This window comes from Eurypyga helias, unplaced genomic scaffold (genome assembly GCF_000690775.1).
Source record: "Eurypyga helias isolate BGI_N326 unplaced genomic scaffold, ASM69077v1 scaffold4405, whole genome shotgun sequence".
NCBI lineage: Eukaryota > Metazoa > Chordata > Aves > Eurypygiformes > Eurypygidae > Eurypyga > Eurypyga helias.
The window spans coordinates 97926-125272 of NW_010249334.1; the positions used below are offsets into that span (position 1 = coordinate 97926).

At 42.1% G+C, this 27347-nt stretch overlaps 1 protein-coding gene across 1 annotated transcript; it reads right to left on the reverse strand.

Annotated features, from left to right (window-relative positions):
* On the reverse strand, nucleotides 1–26294 carry USP3 (ubiquitin specific peptidase 3). The gene is made up of 15 exons (XM_010151313.1): nucleotides 26285–26294; nucleotides 24034–24094; nucleotides 21523–21654; nucleotides 15028–15111; nucleotides 14726–14807; nucleotides 12466–12548; nucleotides 11313–11426; nucleotides 10511–10624; nucleotides 6196–6342; nucleotides 4168–4274; nucleotides 3925–4005; nucleotides 2908–3026; nucleotides 2459–2572; nucleotides 2273–2340; nucleotides 1–702 (listed from the first exon to the last, which is right to left on the reverse strand). The coding sequence occupies exons 1-15, from the start codon at nucleotides 26292–26294 to the stop codon at nucleotides 537–539; spliced, it is 1482 nt and encodes a 493-aa protein (XP_010149615.1). The 3' UTR covers nucleotides 1–536.
* Nucleotides 26295–27347: the final 1053 nt, after the last annotated feature.

The following is a 27347-nucleotide window of genomic DNA, read 5'->3' on the forward strand; positions in this document are numbered from 1 at the left end:
CTTCTGCAGACAAAGAATGATTGTTCAGAGGTCACTACTTACAGTTTCTTGCACGAGGGAAAATAGCACGTGCAGACAACTCCTTGACTTAAAGAGATTAAACCATGTCTACGGAACAGCTGTGAGGACAGCATGACATATTGCTCCTCGCAATCAGAAGCACATTTATCTTGCTCGTAAGGAGGACAGAAAGCTTCTCTGATGTAAATGTGCCTTTAGAAAGTGAGAACTGAAAACATTAATATAAAAAAGTCAAATAACTAAGTATTTCATAAACTATATATATATAAAAATTGAGTTATCACAACTAAAGCAGCAAATCAAAATCTGCTGAGGTTTTCTGGTATAACTAAAAAAAATGTTAGTTTGTGTCCAAGTTCATTAAGTCAAATGCTACCATTGACACAACAAAACTAAAACCCACAAGAGGAAATTGAAAAGTGCACAATGAAATTAATAGTCTTGGATCAAGTATTTACGGAAAAATGGAAATGTTTTGTCCGGTGGACTTGATAAGTAAGAATTAAAAGGAGGTATTAAAGTTTGTCTGATCCAGATTTGGCTTGCCGTTCCACATAGAAGAGGATGTAGGCTTTGGCCTTTACCACAGTCTCCTCGTCGGTCAAAGTTACAGTACTGTCGTTGAAATGGAACCAACGGCCTTCGTGGGCTGCGTACGCGGTGTAATGTCCAGAGCCAACGCTGTCAGCGGGGAAAGAAAGGACAGTCAGAAGGAGGCAGACCACCCTACGCTCCTATGCCTTTTCTGTCAGGGCTAAGAGACTTCCAGGGACCAGTGGAAGAAAGGAACCGACAGCCCTCTACAATGGTTGGTAAGATGCTTCCCCCTTCTTAATCAGGGGGCTCCAGAATCTCCAAATTACAGTTTTATCTGAAGTAAAATCACTTACTGGGATGATTCAAAAGTGGTTTTTAATAGGAGTTTATTAGCATCCCGCAGATTTGTGCAAGCAAGGCTTCTTGCAACACTGACCTTCCGTCCTTGCCTACAGCAGGATCAGGACTATCACCTGTCCTTACTCAAGCATTAGCTTGTAAAGATTTCACTTCTGTTTTCAGAAACCTTCCCCGTTTACATCTAGAGACATTCACACAGTCTAAATCTAATCAAAAGCACTCACAGCAAAACACAGAAGACCCAGAAGGAAATGTTTCAAGTTCACCTTCACAGACTCTTGGAGCCAGATCTCTTGGATCTAGCATACCAGAACTACAGACACATCCATTTTCATCACCCTGCCACACCAAGATAAGGCCTGCTCTCCCTTGCTTACGTGTTACAACACACGCCCGATGTTTCCAACCACCTCATTCCATTCTAATCAGGACCAGCTTTCCTCTGCTGTCCCTTATACCCTTCTCCTATGACTGAAGCACCAGTCAGATGCACTGTGGTGCTCCAAGGGTTGCCTTCAGAGACTCTTTCAGAGTCCAGACCATTCCTCTAGAGAAAGCAAGAGGAGGGGCTTTCTGGACAGAACTTTTGGGTTAGCACCTTTGTACTGAATTCAGGTATTGGCAAGGTTTGATTAATGGGATTTAGGTTCTTTAAGAAAACTCCTTTCACAGCTCACACCCATACAGTGATTGCCTGAACAACAAAATACCATTTCTCTCTGGATGAACTGTTGTCTTGTCCCTACTACTGTTGCTCTCAACAGATCCCTCCAGGGCTGGGAAAAGGGAAAAACCACCTAAGAACACCAAAACTAAACACACCCAGCAACTCTACTTTGACCCTAGTCAGCCTTGTGGCATGGCTATTAATGCTCCCTCCTGCAGAAGAGCAGGTCAGTACAGGGTAATGGCGTTTGCTGTGCCAACCGTGAAGTCTAGAGGTGTTCCAGACCTGCACGCACTGCGGCGTAAACGCACACGTGCCCTTCACCGTGAATGGAAGAGGAAGACAATAGTTCTGCTTTGCACTAAGAATTTAGAAAGGCGGCATTAACTTCTGGCAGGCCCCCTGATTCGCTCTGTTGGTTTAGGGCTTTCCATTCCCAGAGGAACTAGGCTGTTCTCATTCCGCCTCACACTTGCAGTCATCACCCCAAAGACTGCCAGTGGGCATCCCAGGAATAACTGCACAGATCTCCCTGAAGTAACTCAGCTGAGGTGTTTACACATTACTGCTTATTTCCACCAGTAAAAATACAGACCTTCACAGGGACAGAAAAGCCTTAATTAACTCCGCATGTACCTCACTGGGGAGGGGGTCTCTGCCAAGAAGCAGGCTTACTGCAGTACTCACCCTGAACCATGATGCACAACCACAGCCGCAAGGTCATACAGGCAGCTTTCTGGGCCACTGTTTTCAGGCTGGGGTTAAAAAAACAGAAAAAAACCCTCTTCAGCTCTCAACAGCACCCACTGTAATTCACAATAAAGACATGTCATGGAGCACATTTCTCCAGAACCTATCGGTGAGTCTTCGTACCTCTAACAAGTAGCATTTCATGTCTAGGCCTCGTAAGGGAAACTCAACGTACGTATCAACCTTGTTTCGCAGGTATGCTGTCCAGTGAAATCGCTTCAAGTGTAAGCACAGCACCTGCCGGAGGGAAGGATGCGTTAAGGAAGAGGTTGAACTTGGTGCCCAGCGGCTACCCAAGCTTATGGGAGGGTTAGCAGTGGGTCGTTTCTCCTGACATGCTGTCATGCTGGTACCTGTCATGCTCACACGAACCTTTGGTAGTTTCTGAATCCAGAATTTTTTGGTGGACTTCTGTTTCTTTTTGCATTTGTGACACATATACAGCTCTGTCTCATCAAGTTCTTAGAGGTTGAACTTGGTGCCCAGCGGCTACCCAAGCTTATGGGAGGGTTAGCAGTGGGTCGTTTCTCCTGACATGCTGTCATGCTGGTACCTGTCATGCTCACACGAACCTTTGGTAGTTTCTGAATCCAGAATTTTTTGGTGGACTTCTGTTTCTTTTTGCATTTGTGACACATATACAGCTCTGTCTCATCAAGTTCTTCCAGGTCTGTAAAACTGCGAAGACAGTCTAGAAAAGAACGAGATACAAAAACCACAAAGAAACCCGATTCCAGATGACGTCAGGCGACTGCGTAACGTGAGGTACAACAAATGCAGCACTGTGGAGAAGGTGTGCACGCCTGCTGCAGCCGTCCTAGTTATCAGATATGTCTGTACAGCAAAAAGCTATGTAATGATGTCTTACTACAGTTAGACATTGTAGCATGCAGCATCCCGTTCCTGAAAATGCAGCTTTAAGCAGTTCAAGAGAAAAAAGGCATTCATGAAATTTCTATCTTTTAAACAAGATTCCATCTGACATTCAGCACAACTGTTTTCCAAAGAAACAACATGACTTTCTAACAAAGAATATTCCATGTTTAAAGGTGATTTTAGGCACAAAGTGACCACAGGGAGTAAGGGGGTTCTGATTAGTATTTCACAACCCGCAGCAAGCATATTCACACATCTGTATAAACTGACACCCTTTAGAACTAGAGCAGTACCAGCACTACTGCCCCACTTTGCAGGGCTGTATTTACGTTGTTGAAAAAGCAGAACCCCCAGGAGCCATCCTTACTGTGCACAAGGGGCACAGACTACACCCAGAGCTTCAGCAAACGCCAACAGGCAGCAACGCAGGTGAGTGCTGGTTGGAGCAGCTGGAATACACGGGAATACTCAGCTGACCTCCCAAAGCACTTCTCAGCCCCAGGTTGTCATAACAGTATGTCAGTACACAGTGACTGGGGTAAACCCTGTATGAAAAATTAGTGTGGCACCTTCTACCACAAATTCTCATAAAATTAGGTGGCAGGTGGCACCAAGTCACAGCCTCAGGGAAAGCCTGGCTCCACTGAAATAGCTACTCTGAAGAGTATATACCCTTAATCCTGGTAACGATGCCATTGCACAAGCACTCTTACCTCGTAGTGTGCACATTGGTCCATTCTCTTGATTTTTAGTACGTTTATTTCTGAACTGACTTGGAATATCTAGCGAAAGGTCTACAAACACAAAGATTTAAAAAAAAATAATCAGGGCTGAATAAAACAATGCCTGATCTTTTTAAGCTAGAACTCTGGTTCAGTCACGTGACATCTAAATACACCAAGATTCAGTTTTATTGTTCTGCCTTAGGTCACCCAGTACAGCAAGAGGCACCTTACCTAGGAATGGGTCAAACTTTCTAGATTCAGTCCCACATATTAGGCAGTTGACTTCGTTTTGAAGAATGCCTCCAAAAATCGCCGTGACAACAGTAGATGCTCCATTTCTAGACCAAAACCACATCAGAGAGAGAAAGTCAGTCAGAATGCCTGAGCTTCATTTTCAGTAGCTGTTAACACGCTTACAGCTCACTGCTAGTGGGTACAACAGTTTTGTCCACACGTAACAAAGAGCGACCCAGTTAATCTGTTTTATTCGCCCCAGAATTATAGAGTGCAAGGATTTAGCTGCTGTGATACTTCTGCTTTATCTTGCACCTGAAGAGAGTGTGAACTGCGTATGCTCTAAGCAGATGCTCAGAATTTCAGTGCTGAAGGTACTCCGGTTGACTGCATTTCTGTAGTGGAGAGCTGATGCTCACAGGGTGCAGTATTTTTAATCCTGTAATTAAGGCTGTTCCGGAAACAAAAATTCTTCCCTCTCAGGTAAATCAAGCATATTTTGGTCTTAATTCTACACCACTTGCTACAAGTCATTATGACTTCTCAAAGCATATTTCTGCACTTCTAAAGACTGCCTAAGTCACATGAAGATATGATAATATGCATCATCACCATTGATTATTATTTTAATATTTTCTAGCAAATTATGTAATGGACTTACTTTTCATACTCCTTCTCATACTCCAATATTAAAAAAACACAACATATGTAAGTTTTATTATTATACAGCTTCTAAACTTGCTGGTTTGTGCTTGCAGAGCTGACACCACAAGCCTGCAGAGCCCCGTGTTCTTTATCTGCACTCCACCCACATCTTCACAGTTGCTTTGAACACTGCTTGTTGAGCAGAAGGAAACAGCTACCCAAATAAAGTGGCACTCAGGAAGAGAGCGTTCACAGCATATTTGTTCTTTTACACTGGCATTTAAGTGTATGTGACCTTAATCTGCCCTTGACAGAAGGCAGCTCACTCCACCTCACCATGCATTCGAACAGCCATTCTCAAGACAAATATACAGTAGATATGTGAACAAAGTCTTAATTCTCCTTGGAGTTTGTCATTCACAATGTTGATAAAACAAAATTGGTTCAGTTTTCAAATACACCTCAATTCTAAGAACATTTTAGGAATCTTTTATATGGAATTTTTAAGCATCAGCAAAGCAACATAATGTGTTAAAGAGCAGAGTCTGAACGCTAGGCTGTCTCTAACAAAGCATCTATAAAATCCCTGCATCTCTCAGACTTGCTTACTACAGACTTGCTTACTACTAAATGGCATAGGAAGGGAAAACTCACTCAACTCTTACGTAGGGAATCCAAGAACATAGGGACCAAATGTGAAGGCTGAGCTGACTTAACATTCCTTCCTGAAGCAAATTAACAAATTTTCTCTCTGTGACAGTTTCAATCTGAGAGAAAACACACCTGGGACAGAATTCAGAAACAACAGTGTTTTGAGAAGTAGAGAGAATGAAACACACGGATTACTGCTGTTTCAAGACACACAGCAACATGACAGTCAAACTACCAGGAACAAAAGCAGCAGCTGTAACTCTGTCATGTGATATGCAAATTTAGCAAGATCATCTGCAGGAGAATTGACTTTGGACTGTAACTGCATTGCTCACTTGTTAATCCAGGAGGGCTGCGGACAATTTCAGCCTACCAATACTTGGTATCTTTTTTGTTCCTGTATCTTTCAGGCTGTCTGTCACCCCACGACAATGAGATTGTCCCAGCAGGACAGAGTTCCGTATGGGTACAGACGAGAGCATACAGACTTCTTTCTTTGTACTGCTGAGAGTAGTGAACTACAACATGGTTACAACATGGCCTGCACGCTCACTCGCACCTATGAAAGATGCTGATCCACATGCCAGAGGATGCCACCACGCCTTTATAACCTGCATAACGTCACAAAGGCACCGGACAGGGAACCATGAATTCAAAGTTTCACATCACCACATACACACCCATACAAAGGCATTACAGTTTTGAGGAAATTAAAAATACACTACTTACATGCAACATTTGTTGCTTGCCGACAGATTAGAATTTTCTTGCAAAATTACTGAGCGTGAAACACCATTGAAGCCACCCTGGAGTTCCAGGTGTAGATGGTCCAAAAGGTAACGCATGAACTCGTGAGCATCCTGTTGCTGGTACCCCCTTAAGAGAAAAGAAAACCACAAAAATCACCAAATGCACAGGTTGCTTTAGTGCTGACACACAGAGAGCACCAGTGTCACATGAAAGAACCTTTGCTTTTTTAGTAATACCGAGCAGACTGCAGAGACATGATTTTGTCCCAAAAGAGTTTTCCAAGTAGCCTTTGACAAACTACAGCTCTGTCTAGACAAACTTAAGCAATTTTGGTCCCTGGCAGCTCTCTCTTCCCCTGTCTCTCTTTAGGAGGATGGAGAAACATTTAAGAACACATATTTTAGAAAGGAAGAGACCTTTTAGAAAGCGACGGGAAGCAGCAGACATAACATTTGCTCACAAACTCGGTGAATGTTAACTGGCCCCACCAGGCTCAGTCTGTGCTAGTAGCGTCTTCGGACTCGTTTGCACGTTAACTGAAAACACACAACGGTAGCAGCGACTTCCCCTCAAAGGATTTCTCTTTCTGCTTTGTCTTTGACTAAATTGGATTTGTAGCACGTCAGGTTCGGACAGCACACTAGTCATCCCTGCTTTGAAACTAGCATAAATTAGAGTCAGAGTATTGAAATCTCAAACCTGGTAAGATTCAAAAGACACGACGAGATGTACTGCTTGTGTGGGACTGAGAGTCAGTGTTTCTGAGTGGCTTTCATTCAGCCACTCATCCCACTCACATGAGCAGTTCCAGGGCTTTGCTTGCCTGTTTGTGCCCCTCTCCACCAAAGCCAGCAGTTGAATCTGTGCCTCTGTTTGCCACATCTATCTTTGAGCAACAGTATGAAGTCTGAAACAGTTACGATAGAAGAGAGATTTCTTTACTCTTCTAGGATGAGATCTATTGTCATGCTCAGAACTTCAGTCCACCCTGGCATAACTCCAGACACCATGTGTTGTGAGAGGGAGGTAGCGGTGGGGTATCCAGAGCATCTCTGGAGCATTTGGATTTGGTAGGATAGGGCTCCAGCCTCAGCTGTGTCGTGCCATCAGCTGCAGTGCTGCGCAAGGAGTCACCATTGTTACTTCACTACTGACGAGCCTAATTAAGTGAACAGAGAAGGCCGTATGCCTTTGAAGTTAAACTAAATCATGCATCAGATTCAGCAAACAACTGCTATCCATTTGCCATAAGATGTACACTGAGTTGAAGTCGGAAAGCATACGCTGTGTAACAGGGACAGCATTGTGCAACTCTGGCATGATGACGTGCAAGTCTTTGTAGGCCTAGTTACCAAAATCCCAACATAGTGGAGCTGGCTCTCCCTCTTGTCCATCCTTTTAAGCTGTTTTATCATGCCTCCCCCGCCCCTTTTAGAGCTGGCTCTCCCTCTTCCTCTTGTCCATCCTTTTAAGCTGCTTTATCATGCCTCCCCCGCCCCTTTTCCCTCTCACTATTCCATGTTAAGTATTGGCAGTAATAGTCACATAGCAATGTCTGGGAAGATGGTTTTTATGCTACTGCTTGGGGGGGTGTGGAATGTCCTTATAAAAGACTCATGGCAGCCCCCAGAACTGAAGAGAAGAGAGAACAGACTCTGTGCAACAGAAGCATGCAGCATGCAGCTGGTGTGCTTAGTGACGAACATCGCTATGTCCTACACAAGTATCGCTAGGAGGTAACAATAAAAATGAAATGAAGCCTTCTCATCTTGTACAATTAGTCATGTTTTTTTCCAAACTAGCAGCCTTAAAAGAAATCACCAAGTCTGGATCTTAACTGCACCCCGAAAAACACTGGCAGCACTACCTACCTTTTTGAACAGAAACCGGCACACAGAAACACTTCCACAGGCCAGAGTCCCCTACAGCCCAAACCAGGACTTAACTCTCCCAAAGTTGCAAAGCAATTATACATTGCTAAGAAGCAAGGTAGTAAAGCAGAGCGCCGCTTCACAGCTGCCTGTTAGCTGGGCACACCGCAGGGTAATTTTAAAGATTCTGCTGTGTTTACCGAATGCACACCTCTTCAATTTAGTAAACACACAGACAACCATCGTAAACAGTTGAAGATGCAATTTATGGAAAGTCTTTGTTTCAGACACCTTTTCAACATTAAATTCCTCATAAAAGAGCTCTGAAGTATATGGGACCCTTGTTCTGCAACAAATTTGATGAAATAACCTTTGGAATCATTCCACATTGTTGGCTGTGCTCCTGGTGCCTGTGTTTACACTGGCGTACAAATATGTTAATTGCAGGTGACAGGTTCTTCGCATCTGTTAAAAAGCCTAACCACAGATACACATCTTCAAAAGAAGATGATGAGATGGACGGTGCCCTGTTTGAAATAAACTGTGATCTAAAAGCACGTCAGCAAAAAGCATAGTTTCTCTGATAGCTTGTGTAATAATAGCGATCTCCAGCCACCTGAAGCAATTCAACTCAATTCAAGCCCACCTTCGACATTCCTTTTCCTACAGGCAACAAGATAGGATGTAAACAGGAGGAGTTGCTAGGAAAAGAGCATACTATTTATACAGCAGTACATCAGCAAAATACACATCTTGCACCTCAGCGTGAGGCTAGAGAACTAGCCCAGCGTGCAGCAGAACGACAGCAGCAAGCTCTGTCCAACAGTCAAGAGGCACTCCAGTGGTCCTTACAGTAACCGCAGGTGACACTACTCCCCGCATGGGCCATGAGACAGGGCTGTGGAGTGCATCAGCAGCCGTTTTTTCTAGAACCTTCCATAAGAACAGCGGCACTTGCAGCCCTTGGAGGCAGGCACACTGTGCCTTTATCAACTGAAATCTCTTTGGGCTAAAACAATTAAACCAGGTTTCCAACCAGGCTCCCTTCCCCCGTCCCATCACTCCAGGCTTCATAAGCACAAGCCGAAGTGGACAGTTTGCTGTTAACACCCTGCCTCCTCCAGCCTTCTTTCACGTGTACGTCCACCCACCTCCCACTCTCACGAGCAGCGCACGGGGCAGGCCTAGAATTGTAGCATCATTACCTTTTACAAGGTACAATTAAGCACTAAACAAATTCAAGTTTTCTCCCTGGCCCATGTGGGAGCAGGGATCTACCAGGCAGCTGACACTATTCTCCATGTGATTTAATGAGTTCTCTTCCCAAACAGTCATGGGCATGTTCCCAGCTAACTGGGAATAAAAAGGGGAGGGGGAGAACCCCAAAAAACAGCACTTTTAAAAGCTGTGATAGAACCCACAGTGCTGAAAATCTGCTTGAGGAACTTTAGCTGGTTTCTTACTCAGTCTAGCAAGAATTATAGTGAAAACTGTAATAGGGACGCTGGTCAAGGACGTTACAGATGATGTTCGTTTGCCTACAATGTTTTGGTTGCTGCTTGCAACTACTGGTATTAAACTTCCTTGATTCTCATAAGCCAAGTGAAAAATATTTGGCAGTGTGACGAACACAACAGACGTGTTATTTAGATACTCGTTGAGCAGATGTGTTCACAGCATCTTTTCAGCACTGCTGGAGATGTAACAGATAACACAACATCTTTACTACCTGAGAACACGGAGCAACTTACCTTCACCACAATATATCCTAACAGGTTTCAGTGCTCCTTTGAAAGAGGTTCAGGGGCCAGGACAGGGAGACCTTGGAGAGGAACGATACTTTGATTTACTTGGGTAACCTTCTTTTTCCCTTGCTTTTTATCGTTGTCTCAGTCAATATGGGCACAAAATGCCTATTATGCATGAGACTTTTTTTCTTACAGCCCTTATTTCATGTCCAGCTGGTGACTACAGTATTTTGGGAGAATCAAGGAAGTTTCAGCCAGTATGTTTGCATTTAGGCCTGTAGGTGTTGCACCTTTCTTAATCTGACTGCATCACTTTCTTGTGGCAGCCAAGCTTGGGTTCTGCCAACACCTCGCACTTGGCACTTACCTACCAGTCATCTCGATTCTTCCGCCCTGTGGAACACTGGCTCAACAACTACTACTATTTTAGTATTTGAGATGTTTGTCCTCTCCGACACTGCTACATGTAGCATGTGGTAGCAGGGAAGGGGAAAAAGACAAGCACTACTGATGAACACAACTGTCAATCAAAGTGAAGATCCTGTTCAAAGCGTTTTTGTGGGCCAATGGGAAAGCTGCAGAGAGTGCATCCCGCTGACGCGGCAAACTTTAGAACAGGACACCAGCAAGACAAGGTTGCAATCAAGAATATTGTTCTTATTCTACAAAACTTACCTAAAATTTGGCATGATTTTCCAAACAACGTAAAATAAAGACTCTGGACTAAATGCAGTTTGGCTTCCTTGCCATAAAGCACAGAGTGTCTTTCTGAATTCTTCCACCAATGACCTGGAAAGGAAGCAAAACCTGGTGATTAATATGGGTTTGTCTTACAACCCTTACAGGTTTACTAGCTCAATGGTACAAATATCAGGCATTACTTTGGTTAAGGTTGTAATGACTGGGAAAATATTCTTTTCAGTACTTCAAAGATTTCATGTCCAAAATCCTACTCATAATGTTGGAGAGACACACATCTTGGAAAATTACATTTCAGTTGTTGAGGATTCTCCTGGAAATGTATTCACCTTTCACCACTTTACTGTTGACTGCTAACATCATCCCTTTAACGCTTGCTCAAACACGCTACGGACTGTGAGTCATTTACTCTTTCTCCCCTCCCCCAGCCCTGTTCACTTGCAGACACTCCCCCATGACCCTGTTTTAGCTTCAATCAAGTAACATAATGTCTGGAATACATTTAACTAGCCCTGCTTAACCTTACTTTCGATGCAGTTACACTCCACTGCTTTCTGATGTATCTGACTGCCTCCCCCTGCAGCACCAGACCTATAAAAGCAAACTGCAAGTGACACAAGTTCCTTTTTTCATACAGCCAACTATTTTTCTACGAATCTGTCCCCCCATGAATCATTTTTCTATGATTCTCCAACACTGAAATCGTATAGCAGCTGCACTACCCAAGCATTTGGTGTTTCCCATAAAATTCAGTGCTGACAAGGGACGTGCAGCTTACACGTTGTTATCCCCCTGGCTCCTGGTATGGTAAGTTCGTCTGCCTGCCGTCTTCCCATTCCTCAGCTCCACAGCAGGCAACTCTTTGAAGTAACAGCAAAACTGTTGAATGTTACTATGGAAAAAGGAAAAATTAATGACATCCTTAAAGGGCAGAGACCAAACAGAGTATTATGTATTCTGGAGCCTGTTCTTGGTGCATAAACACAACTTCATGCAGTGATTGAGGATGGCAATGGCAATCACAAACAGTTCAAGATACAAGAAATACTGTAGCAGATACCTTCTGTAAATGACTGAGCAGGTCTGTAAATATCATCACCACCTCAACTACCTGAAATCATTACGTTTTGGCTCTGCTTTGAGGTACAGATCCTGTGACAGATGGAGGTATCAGAAGGCATTCCCTAACAAACCAGACTGCATCTGCTGAGGAGGTTAACTCCATGTCTGCTGCCACTGATCAATCCTCACCTCTGCTACCACAGCTCCAGCAATGGAACCTAAGCAGCAGATCCCTCAACCCCTGCCAGTGAAGCCTGAATGATGGGAAAGAAACCAGAGACCAATTAGTCCTGCTACAGCCCAACTCAGTAATCTCCCAGTGAAGCAGGCAAATTCAGAAATGCAAAAGGACAACTACAGAGCAGCAGTGAAGAGAGGCATAGCATCTCCTTCCACTCCTGGAAGTGTTCAAGGCCAGGCTGGATGAGGCTTATGAGCAACCTGGTCTAGTGGAGGGTGTCCCTGCCCATGGCAGGGGGGTTGGTACTAGATGATCTTTAAGGTCCCTTCCAACCCAGAATATTCCATAATTCTATGATCCCCATGCTGCAGAAACCTGCTTCCATGCAACCCCGTCCCTCAAAGTGCTGTCTCTGCTTTCACACTGACCAGAAGCCTCAGCATGCTTCCACCAGTCTCAGCAATGAAAGGGCAGCCTCCTTTTCCGCTGAGGATACACTGGGCTTCCTGGGGAAAGCTACATCACACAAGTCCCTCACACCGTGAAACACATCTTTACGGTACCTGCACACACCCATTCCTGCAAGCCCAGGTAAGCTGTCGTACAGTGCTAACTTCCCAAGTTCACCGGCCTAGTGCTACAGCACACAACCACTCACACAGAGGCGTGGGGAAAGCGCCAGAGGTACCTGAGCGACTGAAGGATTGCATTCATGAAACACGTATTCCCCAGGTTCCGAAGGCCTGTGGCACAAGCGGCAGTGGTGCTTCCCTGGAAGTGCAAACAGCTGAATTAAAGACAGACTTATCATTGCTCCCCGACTCTCTCCCCACAGAGTTGTTACTGTCCTATCAGCATAGATTTAAACAGGAACAAACCACTCTGTCTGCAAAGTGCACTTTTAAAGCCAAAGCAACCACCCCACCAGCTCAAACTGCCTTAAAGCTCCATCTTGACATGAAACCTGTTTCCTACTCATTCCTGTCAACAGAAAACTACATCTCTTCCTGTGCAAATAAATCTAGAATAGGACAACACAGAGTTAATCCAGGCTTTTACTGCCAAGTGTTTGTGTATATATGTTAAATATGCACACTCCAGTACTGCTGGTGAGACCTGGACAGCAACTTCTCTAAACTTTAGCCACTTGCTTTTTTGCCAAATAATCGTAAGGGCAGGCTGAGCAGAGAGGGAAGAGAAATGTGGACAGTGCTGCACTTATGATTTCTAGAATCTGCAGCACTCAGACACATCTTAGGAAACACCACATTGGAAGTTCATCAAAGTTTGGGGCATTCTTCATTGCTGTAACGGAATTTCAGTGCTAGGCTATCTTTCAGTAGTAGTCTCTCGAAACGAGCATAATGCCTGACACCAGACTGCCTGCAAATCCAGGTTACCAAATACGGGTTAAAAGTGGTCCAATAAAACTTCTTTTCCTCCCCAAATCTACCACAAACACCACCTCTGGTGAAGATGTGTTAATTACTCTCCCTAACTAATGGCAGCAGGATATTTGCATATACATTAAAAAAAAGGTATTATTTACTTAAGCAATTTACCAATTCAGAAAGAATTGTTGAAAAAGACCGGTTTTCCAATAAAGGAAAAAACTTTTAGGTGCAAACACCACGGTGTCCTTAGCCTAGTCTTTTCTCACTCTTGCCCACAGTGAGACAGCACAGTACTACTGCAAACCGCAGAGCCTTGTCTTTTCTAGGTGAGGATCCAGCGTGCCAGCAACAGAAAGATCACCTCTTGCCACGGACCATCCTCAAGTATTAACACAGCTGAGAAAACAGCTGCTTTTGGTCTTAGTCTGCGCATTAAGCTTATGCTTTCTCATTGTCTTCTCCATATCTAAATGTTGCCTAGAATTTTCCTTCAGGTTTTTACTGTCTTGAGTTTGCCAGACAATGATGCTGTGTGTTACCACAGGGAAGAAAAAAAAGAAAAAAAAAGGCACTATTTCTCCCAGGCTTCCTCATTCACCCTGCAACTGGGACAGTACAGGACACACAGCACATTCAGAGGACCCTACACTGACTGTAGGTAGCACATTTTTAATCAGGTAACCAGGTAATTGTTCCTCACAGCTGGATGGCCATTCCTTCAGCTCCTTGTGACTACACCCCTGCCCTGCAGGCCAAGGAGAAACAGGACTGCTCTGCCACTCCTTCTGGCTGAGGGTGAAAAAGAAGCAGTTGCATACAGCTGGATCACAGTATCTCCTCTCTCCCTGCCTAAAATCTGGGAGAAATCATGAGAATTACAAACTCCCTCAACCCAAACTGTGGAAAACTGACACAGTTGGTTTGGGACATTCTTTGGAAGAAACTGTGTAGTCCTTCGGCTGTCTAGCAAGGGCTGGGTGTTACTCTGCAGATGTAAAGTTAAAATAGCAGGGAGATGAGTGAGAAAAGCTTTCAGGAGAGTCCACGGCTCCTTTTAAAAACAAGTTTTACTAAGCTTTTGTAAAAACTTGTTAAAATTTTCTGATTTTTCCTAACAATTGCTCCCTTATCCCCCCAGAAAAAGACAGTACACCTGCTTCTATGCCTTCTGCACTGGAATAAAAAAAAGGCACAAAAATCCCTTGTCTGCTCAGAAAAGAAGTCTTACATCTAGCCCCATTTTAACCCCAATAGGTACTAGCTCCTTCTGATTTCACTGATCCCACCAAGCTCAAACTGCCCTGAAGCTCCACCTTGACATACAACCCTTCTTAAGCACAGGGAAGCACAAAGTCTCAGTAAACAGAAATGCAGAATATCAAACATTCTTTCATAAGAAGGGGCTCATCTAGCTGTGTGGTCAGGAGATGAGAAAGACAAAGCGAACCAAGCAGAGTTTGGGTAACTGACTGTAAGTATTTAAAGGCCAACTATAAGTCTCAACAGGTTTAGAAAAAACCCTTAAATTCACTGTAGCAGGTCTGCCATACTTACATTTACTTTTAATAACTTGCTGTTCAGAGATGAGTTTTCCAATAGCTTTCTTTTTCTGTGTCTGTCTGATGTAAAGGCTGAACTGTTGAAAGTAATTAAAAGAGGTTACTTACTATAAAAACCAAATACACTTCTGCTTCTCGGTGATGAAAAGGATAGTTAAGCACACACAGCATCACACACTCAGAATCACCAAAATATGTATATTAGATACATATCTACATATAAACCAGAAATACCACTTAAATGAGGCAGTATTACAAGTCCACCCAAAGCAGTCTGGATGTAAACAAATTACTTACTTTTCCAAATTCTGTAGGTGTTCTCTGACCTTTTGTACCAGGCCCATCTTGGTATCATTGACTACAAAATCATCACAGCGATAACTGCAAAAGAAACATGTATCAGAATGTACAAAGGATTTTACTAAGTACTCCGAAGCAGTCCTGCAAGCCTACGTGTGGGAAGCACTGCAGTGATTCGGCGGAAGATTACGAGGGGAACGGGAGCACAACACCTCATACTGAATTTGGTTCCCTCTGAAAAATACCCCACAGCAAGAGAAAGTACAGGCACAACCTTATTACATGTTTTTTAATTCTAGATCAGTTCTTTCTTAGAAATCAGAAGCTTGTCCCAGTGCAGAAATCCAGTTCAATATGCTCATTATAATTTAATATTCAAACTGTGGGCTTGTAATGCCTCATATAGTGCACAAAAGCAAAGGTACAGACCATTTCTAAAGGGTGAGGGGTGGTGTGTTGTAGTACACATGTCAATCTGAAGAAATGAGAGAGTAACAAAGAAAATTGTCACTAGGAGAACACTGTTGCAAGATGGCATTAACTTCTGCTGCTTTGTGGTACTTTAAACCCCTGGTATTTCTTGCCCTCAGAAAAACAAGGAACAGAGCTCGCAGAGTGACATTGACCTGCTTACCCATGCTCCTTCTTCCACCTGTGAAGGAAGACAATGCCTATATACAGGGGGGCCAGGAAGGAAGGAAAGTAATCCCTTAAGAAACAGAAATGCTGCAGTCAGTAAGGAAGCCCAGCCCTGCAGAATCCACACCAGCAGTAAACCAAGAATTCCATGCAGCCTCCTCGAGCCTCTCTCAAAGGAGGCAGCCAGCGAAGCAGCAGCCTTGCTGCAGTGCACAGGAGCTGCAGATGACACTACACAGTACTCCTGAAGGGTTAGCCAAGAGCCAGGCTCAGCAACTAGACAACCCGTATTCTGGCACGAGAAACAGGAAGGTAAGAAAAGACTTAACACCGCTAGCACCGGGCTCTTCTGAGAGCACTGCAACAAAAAGGGAGCAGAGACTTGTCACAGCTGCCCTTCCCCCATGTCCCACAATGGTAACTGAGCTCTGAGCAGTGTTTGTCAGCCCTGTGCTTACTCTGGTCAGCCCTGTGCTTACTGTGAAGCATCTTATTGCACCTTCACATTCAGGCAGGCAACTGAATGCTTCCTGTGAACAAAACTAACTTACTGCATACGTTTAGTATCAGAACCATAATTATTTCTCTCTTTTCCCTTTAGCACAGGCTGAGCCAAATGCGAAATACATCCTCACTGTTTGAGGTTACTCCTTTGCTGGAGAAGATCCATGCTCCCTAAGTTAATGAAGCTATCGACTTCAGGCACAACTGGAATTTACATTCTTGGTTGCATAAATCCGTGATGCAGTTCAAAGGCAGCAGTACTGCAGTGTTATTCAAACACTTAGTTGTTGAAGAGACTACAGCAGAGTTGAGAAAGTAGAGGCCCTTGCCACCGAAGGGAGTCTGCAAGACCAGTCTGTCCAGGATCTCTGTTGATTTTTGCCTCTGAGAAATTAGTATGACTCCCGACACCAAACACAGCAGTTATGGATACTACTGCCAGATCCAGAAATTACAAGACAGTTAGTTTGGGAGGAGAAAGAAGTCTGTAGATGTGCTTATTTTTCAGCCATGTTTTAGGTAGTCCTATTCATCTTTATCCTAATTAAGTGTTCCTGCATTTGCCACTCTCAGAGCACACCACCCAGGCCAGCCTTGGAGAGTGATCAGCATGGTGCAGATGGATACAGTACAGTCTGACTTCTCCCTAACAGCAAGTGTCCACACCCCCAGGTATACTGTCACAGTGACACTGCTACTCTAGTTGTGTAGCTACTGATGTTCATAAACAGGGAATGAAAGCAGACTGCAAGCTCACTGAAAGCCTCTAAGCCTACTATACTGCTGAAAGATGATTTAATACTTGCTCCCATGCCTTAAAAGATTGTGTTAACCTTTTTTTTAGCCTGATCTCATACACCAGTCACATCTTTACATAAAATTGCAAGTTAGCACTTTCCTCAAGATGGAGGAATAAAACTAAATACATCAAAGGTCAGGGTCCTTGTAACAGTGGAAAAATAATTTTGAGATTCACTTGTAAAAAACAAGGCAAGCTGCTCCTTTTTCTGTTCTTAAGAGGGCAGGTTTTTCAAACCACCTCCAATGTAACACTGAGGAGTCAGCACTACTACCAGATGTAATAGCACTATGACTTATCTGTTTTGGATAAACAAAGAAAACAGCACAGGAAGCGTTTATGCTTTAATAGCTTGAATTTTGCTAAGCCCACACACCTTAAAGGTAAACTGCCAAGAGATTACTTTCTCTGTGTGGAGTTGACATTCAAAACAGATGTTTAACTTGTGATGCCCAGGATCATCACAAATTAACAATACATTTTTACATTCAGCAGTTCTACAATAACAGCAACTGTACAGAACAAGCTTCTATACTTTGGGGAAGGCCCCTTATATGGGTTAACACAGTATCTTTCTCTCCATGCACTTTCTATTTTTAGCACCTCAGCTACGTCCGAGGCCTGGTCTTCTCTGGCTTCCTTTTCTGCTAAACTGGCAGCAAGCCAGCGAATGTATGCACTGCTCCACGAACACTGCTGCTTAGTGCTGGCCGTTCCACTAGACTGCAGAACTTCCTGCTTTGTTTAAAAGCCCTGATTGGACTTGGAGAATTACAGGACAAGAAAAACTGAGAAAATCCAAGCTTCCTTAGTTGTGCTAACACCTTATATGATTAAACTAAGAAATGAAGTTTTTCTGTCTCAACAAAAGGCTTTTTATATTTAATTTCTACTGACTGTAGAATGCAAAATAATGGTCCTAAGCAATCTCATTTTCAGAAGCTCACGGCTAGCAGAGTAAATCTGCTTTTTAACTAGAACCGCCATCATGAAGAGAAGGAAAAAGAATGCAATTTTAAAGTCCTTGGCAATTAGTTATTTTTACATCAGCAGGACACACACACATTAGCAAAACCATGTCCCTTTAAGAGATAACAAGGAGGCTAATGGGTCAGAAATTTGACCTGCAAATTGTGTTTGGGATTAAATGAACACAGGAAACATATTATGCAAATACACAAACAGGGCAGCCTTTCTTCTCCTCTGCTAGCTGTCTGTGCATTAGCACAGAGAAAAGAAATCTGCAAGAGTCCTCTTTCAGGAAAAGCATTTCTGAAAGCAGCCTTCCTACACAGATCGATTTACTTCTCGTGCACAGAAAAGAAATCACTAACACAGCAGAAGAAAGCATCATACGATAGCTTGAAGAGAGAAAAGATCTGTACTTCTGTAAACTCTTTGTGCTCAGTACTTTAGAACTAACTGAAAGGTTGATTACCTCCAAAAAGTGGAATTCAGGAGCCTCTTTTTCTCAGTGCTTAGGGTCTCAAACATCTACTGTTACAAAAGTGACCAAGAATCAAGAAGAGAGTCGTACTCTCATAATAAAATAAAAGAGAAACATTCTCTCAGCTTTTCCACTGTGAAGACTGAACAGGCAAATCTAAGGACCTAGGAGATCAAAACCCTCTGGAAAGCAAATCCCTAGTTGCCCAGTATTTACCTCAAGCATGCCTGTATTTTTCAAAACATTACCAAATTCATAAATACAGATTAAAAATCATCCACTGTCTCACCAGAACTGAAACAGTTTCCTTTCAAAGCTATGTTGAGAGCTTGCGATCACACAGAAGCATACACACCTAGACTTCACACACTCAAGTGCAATTACAGCAGATTGCTTCATCTTGTTTTGGTTTACAACAAGACTGCACGTGAACTAGAAACAAAATTCTGTAAGCCATGGTAGCTTCAATAGTTCCCACTGTGCCCTCATGACTGCATGGAAGTTTACAACATGGCCAAAGAAAAGCAAAGGATTAAATACCTTCTGATTAGAAAAGAGCCCATACATGCTAATATCATACAAGATAAGGAACATGGTAAAGTGGGATCAATGGGATAAAAAATGGAACAAGAATATTCTACTCTGTGCAGTAAACAAAGCTGCAGATGAAAATATAAAAGCCAGGACTGCATCTAAACATCTCCGTAATTTTTGCAGTAGAAGTAAAATTCAATTAAGTCTTAGGATGATATTTGCTTGGCTTTCAAATGATTGAGGTTGCCCACAATGCTAGCATAAAATATTATATATAATATATTAATATTAATATCTTCAAATAAAAGTTCACTTAAAAGAAACATCATCACATAAACATAGCACTGTCCACAGGATTCATGTCTACACTGAAGAAGCTAACAAATAACATTTTAAAATTCAATCTCCAAAGTACCTAGTTATGACTTGAATTCACCCAACTATGCTTAAACTGGCAAACACTATCTGGCAGCAGCCTCTACAGTATTGTCTGAAATAGAGGGGCCAAAGTTGGCCTGAATACTTCCTGCTCCATCTTTACACATCTAAGGCTCATTTCCACTGAAAAAATGGGTGCAGTAACAAATTCAGGTATCTTTTTCTGATTATCAGGTGGGAAAAATCTGAAATACCCTAATGAAAGCAAAGATATACTGCTTCTGAAACTTGTTCAGCGTCACATTAGCATAGGAGAGTTATAATTTGCTAGTGAATTAGATGCAACTAGAACTCCCCGAGGCAAAGCTCTCTACAAGTAGTTCGAGTTCATCCACATATGACTCAGCTTTATTCTTCAATTACAGCAGTAAAGACATCACATGCTCACCTGCTTCTCATCTGTCCTACCACAAACAGGCTGTGAAACACCTTGAGCTCCCGAAGCACGTCCCTACCTGCTCCTCACAAGCACAGTTTGTTTCAGTAACACATCCCACAGTCCTCAGTTTGGCTGGTATCATTTTGCAATGCCCCTATCGGGTTTGGGAGAAGGTCAGCAAGGTGCTCTGGCTTGCTAATGTAACTCATCCAGCCTCAGCAAGATTCCAAACACCCTGCTAAAAAATTCCTCCTCCACACATTATTACCCCTAGCGTGAGTGACTAAAAGATAGGTCATACTTCAAACAAAACAAAACAAAACACCACAATGTAGAACTCGATTAATGGGGAAAGTGAAACTACCTTCGCACAGCTGTTCCCATGATTGTAACCTGTGCATAGGTATCACTAGAAAAATTTTGGTTTCTAATGTTTTCAGATAGGAGCAGATAAAAATGCTGGTCATTTTAAAAAAATGTAAATAGGAGCAAAATCCCCGTACATCACAAAGCTAGGCAAACCTCCCTCTCTTCTATGCTTAACAGTCACACAGCTTTTGTCATTGCTGAACACACCACCTGAATCATTTTTGAGTTGCTCCAAACAAAATTTCTTCAGGTGAGAGCTCTTAACTGTCACTTTCACTTGCAGGGGGATAGAGATACTTGTTTCAGAAATATTCCTCATAAAACCGGATACCCAAACTTCAGCAAAGATTTTTCCCTGATGAAGTACACAGAAGATACCCAAGTATTTGAACAAAATACCAATCAGTAGAGCTATAAACTCAGCAATTTTACAAGACCATAACACTGTTTTCCCTGCAATTTTACAAGACCATAACACTGTTTTCCCTGAGATTTGTACTATTCTGATCCTGTACTGCCATACCACTCAAGTAATGGGAAAACCATGAAGCTAACAGGAAATGGGGAAGCAGCTGTCATGTTTTGCTTAGGTGTGAAGAGGATGGCAGACATTGAACACACAAAAGCACTGCTTTCAACAGACTTCCAGCCTTCGCTCTCTTTGGAAAAAGATAGGGAAGCTGACAATACCAGTGTAACTATTAAATCTCCCTAAAGAGTGCTCATATCTCGCTCTAAGAAACTGCTAGAATAAACCAGCCCAGGCCATTCTTCTGTTAAAGGAATCACTTCTGTGATTCTGCCACCTAATCTTGCCACAGAGATGATGCTGCTGCTTCCCAACAGGATCCATCACTTTCCCAAACTCACACAGGTTGCACCAAATCACCAAAAAAAAAGAAGCCTTTCTTCAGAGTGAATTAAAAATAATTAATATGGGGCGGGGGAGCAGAACGAACAACACACACCTCTCTTGGGCAGGAACTATGGTGGTTTACTTTCCTTTCAGATATTGTGACAAATAAAGGCCATGTGAAAGCCTTACCGATTCGATGGAAGGAGTAACTACAACCAAAAGGCAGCTTTTGCAATTAAAAGGTTAGGTTCTCAACATATCCCAAAGCAAACAGAAGCAACTCCAAACCACATCAATAGTATTTATTTCAAAAAGTTTCTGCCAAGTCATTTGAAATGCAGTTTAGCCACAACCAATAGAATACACATGCGAAAACAGAGGGTTATTTCATAACTGGTTTTGAACAACCAGGTCTGGAAATCAAGAGATGAAGGGCTCAAAAACGTGTGCAATGTAATGCTTCACAAGAGTCTGAAGTTTTCACCTTCTAGTATGAAAAAGTCAAATTACAGCGTTTAAACCCTTACCAGTATGTACTGTAACTACTGCAATCCATACACACAGTATGCTGAACTTTCTCTTGTTTTTCTGTTTTCTTATGATTGGTCATAGGAATCTGTGCATCTTCATAATGCTTTTTTGCATGGCCATTCACATATCTAAAATAAAAGAAAAACAAAAAGTACTGTTACACTTTTACACACTGAAGGAAGAAAAAAGGCAGCCTAATATGCAACCGATATTTATACAGGTATTAAAATAGGCAATTCACCTGTGTAAAAGCATTGGTTAAATTTTCTAACTTTTTACCCCTTTATTCTCCCACGTTGTCCAAGTTCATCTCTCCATCTTTTTCACAGCAACCACAAACTAGCATCCTTGTACCAAACCTCAGGATCTGGACCCTGAACACTGATGCACCTTTACAACCGAGAAAATCATTGGCTCCCTTTTTCCATACCCCTTAACATGGCGAGTTCTCCATATTGCTTTCCCATATAGATGGTTGGGTTTGGGTTGTGGGGTTTTTTTTGGTTGGGTTTTGTTTTTTTTTTTTTTACAGATCTACATTTTTCTCCACCCAGCACTCACCACGTTTGTGACTACTTTGTGTGCTGACCATCATACAAAACCACATCCATTTTAAGCTTTCCCATTATGCAGCATGATTTGATAAAATGTAGAAGGCTTTAATATTAATTTCATGAATTTGAAAGGCTCTAGGGGTCACGTAACTAAAAAAGAAATCTAAAATCCTACAGCTCTTTCGCTAACATAATGAGCATTTCCACACTCAAAATTTGAGATCTACAAAAATAAGCATCTTTAATTAAAAAAAAGTGTCATTACAAATGCAAGACCCCTAAGTCTCAGTTGAAAACCACTGACACTTAGATGTGCACGGCCAGACCTCAGGTGAATTCCCTTCTCCCTCATTTCTTGCTCATTGAACTCAGTAATGCTAACTGATAGGAACTCTGCACATGCTCCACAGGAAGGTCTTTGTATTCTACGCTTGTTCTCGCATGCAGAAGTAAGCAACTCTGCTAACACCGCTGTGCTAGTTAAGGCACCGAAGCCAGAGGGTTACCGACACTGCTGTGCTGGCAGAATCCTGCAGCAATTCTGTCACAACCCGATCGAGACAGCTGCGCTTGCAGGAGGAGGTTTCCCACTTACGGTGCAAATGACATGTTTATAAAGCTACGCTCCTACCAGAACTGCTCTGCTGCTGTAAGACTGTCAGTAACATTGCCAGTGACGCTAACCTGCAGGATGTACCAAGTGGAGATCTGAAAAGCTCTATTTACCTTCCCTTCATTTCAAACATTATCTGAACAGCTGAACATGCTGTGTGGTTTTATGATCAAAAGCGGCCCCGTTACGAGGCGTATCACATTCTTCTCATGCAATTATTTTCCACTCTAAGGAAGGGAGCAGTGTGAAAAGGCAAACTGCATAAATAACTGACTCCATGTCTACTGCACACAAGGAAGGTCCTACATGGACAGTAATAGTATTTTTTAAAAACTGGTAACAAGTAAAATATCCCCAACTACTTATTTCACACCATCACATAACCTCAAATAGCTTCCCCTCTCTTAGCTCTCACCAAGTACAAATTTCAAATAAATGGAGAAAAAAAAAGGAAGGTTGTGCTGAAAACTCTGAATAAGAGACATCACCAGAATTGTGGCAGTTACTGCCATCCAGCTCAAAGAAACAAAATGTGGCGTTTATTCAATCCACTTTAGAAGACAAACCAAGAGTTGAATGATGCCTTTCCAGAATAAAAGCCCACCAGCACAGATGCTACACTACAGATGAAAACCTGTTCACATCTCAGATACTGTCTGAATGTCAGCACTAACGGCATTCTCATTAACACCTGCATCTCAAACATTTACGTAGCAGCAAACTTTCTGCAATTATCCTGACACATAAATAACAGCATTGACTATATCGTTCCTCTACAAATTCTTCTAGTGAACTTCAACTATTATGGACAAAAACCTGGTGTACTCTGAAGGAATTCTGATGGTAGCTAGTCCTTATATGTTATGGCAGTAACTGTGTTCCAAAACGACACTACAGTACATTTAAGGTATTTTCTGTCTAGGCTGGACAGTTGCCATTTTTCTCAAAATAATCTGTGCCAACTTCGGATTTGTGACTTTCCAAGAATTCTCATTGGTTTAACCTTATTACAACAGAAACTCTTTTACAGAATGGGACTTGACGGTAATTGACTGAATTAGCAGTTCTCCAGGCACTTTTTCAGCTGTGCAATCACGTGCGATGTACACTTTTCTTTTGGGAAAAAACATTACGTTGAGTACAATCTCTGGCTTCGCACAAGGTAGCAAAGAAGTGTGTTCGGTATAAACATACAATGGTAAATGAGAACATGAAAGGTTTATTCCAGGGAAGCATAAGGCGTTCAGGAAAAGTTTGAATGAACTGCCACAGAGTCAAGCAACAAAGCAAAAAGGTAAAGGCTTGATGAAAAAATTTGCACACTACCACTTTGTACCCACCTTCCACAATGGACACTTGAGCACGTCAGACAGACCCACGGACTTTTATTTGACCGGCACACTAGGAAAGATTAAAAAAAAAAATAGTGTTAAATGAATTGGCTCTGATACCACAGTTGCGTAACACACCCTGAGCACTAGCTACAGCTCTGCTGACTCCACCTTAGCAGCGCAGTTACATAAAATAGCCAGTCGTGCTCACTAACCTCTATTAGGGGCTAAACTAACAGACTGAAGAGCTATTGACACTAAAGCACATTAGCCTTCTGGCTTGGGTTTTGGTCACAGGCGACACATTTACCTGTTACCTTCTATCAAGCATGTAAATTTGTTTGTATTACATCCACAAAGTCTACTTGATTTTGAAATACAATACAGAAATAACAGAAGCAGAAGTAGCAAAAACACTGGTAAAGTTTAAAAACCTTTCTTTTGGCTTTCAATAAGGCAGTCCACCAAACACAGGAGAAAAAGCCACAGCATTTCACTTTTGTTTCATAACACAAGAAGCCATTTTAAAGCAGATATTGCAAGAAGGCCTGGCAACCTGATAAGAAGCACACAGCATATCTTACTGTGCAATGCATGTTAATACACCCCATTTATACAATACATATCCCTATGCTGCAGTGCTAGTAAAGGCTTTCTCCATAAAGATTTTACCCTTTCAGTCCCATACAAGCAGCTGAAAGGTTAAAATATAACCCAGTGCCATGCTTGGCAATCCATTCAAGACACCAGAAGGTGTTCTTTAAGTATTTAGCTGTCTTCTAAGTCTAGAAGACCTAAATTAAACAAACATGGATGGTTTTAAACTAAAGGGCTTAAAAGGGAAAAAACAGCAGAAAGTGATGAACACCATCCCAGGGCAGAGTCACAGAAATGGGATGGATATTTCAACTCCTACCCCAACCTAGTAGCAAAGTCTGCAAACTCAGATTAGAAATAAAATCTCACTAAACAACCCACATAGACACAACACATGAAAACAGGCAAGCAGAACAAAATTTCTATGAGTCAAGAAAAAGTAGGGGACAAAAAGAAGATTAAATTCTAGAGTACATGTAAATTATTTCTATTGTTATTTATTGTGGAAAAGCTTGAGAACAGTCTTCCCTGTCTGGAGTCACACCTTAGAGAAAGAAGGGGGGAAACTGAGGCACACACAGAAGCTGCTAAAGGGCAGCATCACCTGGCCAGACCAAATCAGGACTTCTGGCAAAACTAAAAATATGTTCACCAAGCTACAAGCCATGGTATATCAAAGTGTTAAGATCAAAGACTATCCTCAGCTAACATAAGTGAAAGAAGTTTCTTCATCAAATTAAATGCTAATTAAAAAGAAAAAGCAAGGAGGGAGTCAGTTTTTAATTGGGAGAGGAGTTAGTAGCTTAGCTGTTTAGAAGAACCAATATACTTTTCCACCAAGATTTTGCTTCTTTTATTTAAATCAGACAGAAAAATAAACTAGCTAACACTGCTTCTTAAAGAATTATTTTCTGGGTTTGAATTCATTATTACAAATATTTGTTGTACTTCAATTAACAGGCACAATACAAGGAATATTTAAGAATTTTGCTATGTTCACTAGAAAAAAGCACATTTCACAGAAATATCATTCGGATTAACTACTTTAAACTCTTTCTAGTAAAGATTCCAGAACGGTTTTCTTCAACTGCTGCCATTACTACTTTACTTGAAAATTATATTTTCTCACATGTCTCAGTTCAAAACAAATTTTCCTGTTTCTGAAGGTGATGGGTTCCCACAGCTGGGATGGTAATCTTAGGTAGGGGACAGACAGGTAGAGCTGTTTTGGCTTACATTTCAAGTTAGAAAAATGTGAGAAGTTTGTCTGATTTGACCGAAGAGTTATTGAGAAAACCATCATTTGGCACAGGCAAACAGACAAGAAAGGGAAGACCTTAAATAGCCATCACCTGCTAAAAATGGACCACCAGTGAACCTGATACAATTTTATTTTCCTGAATTACACAAACTGAAAGGTAAAAAATTAAGCAGAAGGAGCCAAATCATTCATGCACTTAAACACAGATTAAGCACTGCATGAACAAACCACTACCCGATACCTTCCCTTGTCAGGAACATGAAACAGCCCTTCTAGCATTAAAATCCCAGCAGAAACGTTCCACCTGGACACAACATTTGCTTTCACTATGTTATCATCTGTGGGCAGAACTGGTTCTCCACCAGTAGGTCAAAGTATTATCATGCAAACTATTATTCTTACCTTCCACCATGTACCAGACAATTACAATTTCACATATGGGTATTTTAAATAGCAGCAGTGATTGCTTGTCAAGTGTTAAATTATGCTGAAGTAGTCCTCACTCTGCAGAGTTCACACCACATTTAAGTGTTTTGCACAATGACAGCAAACAAGTCCACCAACTGCACAATGCCAAAAAAGTGTCCACTGAAATGTTCCATCTTACATATCAGGGAATAGGAAAAGATGGCTCATTTGTTTGCTTTAACTTTTAGGAGGAACTTTGCTCGAATTGCATCACATTAGAAATGTGCAGTTTATCTTCTGCACACACATCTCCTCCCTCAAATAACTCAAATAACATGGAAGTTACTCCCAAGATTAAACACAGAAGCCCGTACTACATTTGTGACCTACAATTGCACTTTTCTGAAAGGATTACATAATTGATTTTTTGTAAAGGTTGCTGCAGACTGCATTCTGTATCTCTCTCAGGCTGGCTCAGCAGGCACCTGCATTAGAGCTTAACTCTCTAGGTATTCCCCAATTCAGATCTTGAAGCAGTTACCCTCTGTTACTTACTATTAACAAATAAAATTAGCTCCAGGCATTAGTCAGGACCCTTAAAACAGGCACAGTGAAATGCACAGCAAAAGCGCAGTCACTGCCCTGAACTACTTATACTCTAAATTAGACAGTTTGGGTTCATTTGCAAAGAAAGTGCCTGTTATTCCTTCCAGGTGTGGTACTGACATGAAGACATTAGGCTTAAAAGCAGACCAGACACAAGAGATGGATACGTAGGAAATCCCTTCTCAATTCAAATTCACAGTCCTTGGATTTGCCCCTTAAAACAGACTTGGAAGTTCAGGACTTTCAGGTCAGACACACCAAATTGTGAGGAAAGACTCTCAGACCCACCCATTTGTGTAGGTAAGTATATCTTCCCTCAATAATCAAATGATCAATATTCCCATTGGGATTTTTTTTTTAGTGCTATTTCAAGAAAGCGCAGGAGGGGTGCACCCCAAAGTAGCACCCCCTACTTCAGAATAAAGTTATGTTGAACATACACCTTAACAGC

Coding starts and splice junctions, on each gene's coding strand:
- USP3 (XM_010151313.1), bottom strand. Junction 2,573..2,907: donor GGATTCAGAAACTACCAAAG/GTTCGTGTGAGC, acceptor TCCCTCCGGCAG/GTGCTGTGCTTACACTTGAA. Junction 2,341..2,458: donor TGAAATGCTACTTGTTAGAG/GTACGAAGACTC, acceptor TTTTAACCCCAG/CCTGAAAACAGTGGCCCAGA.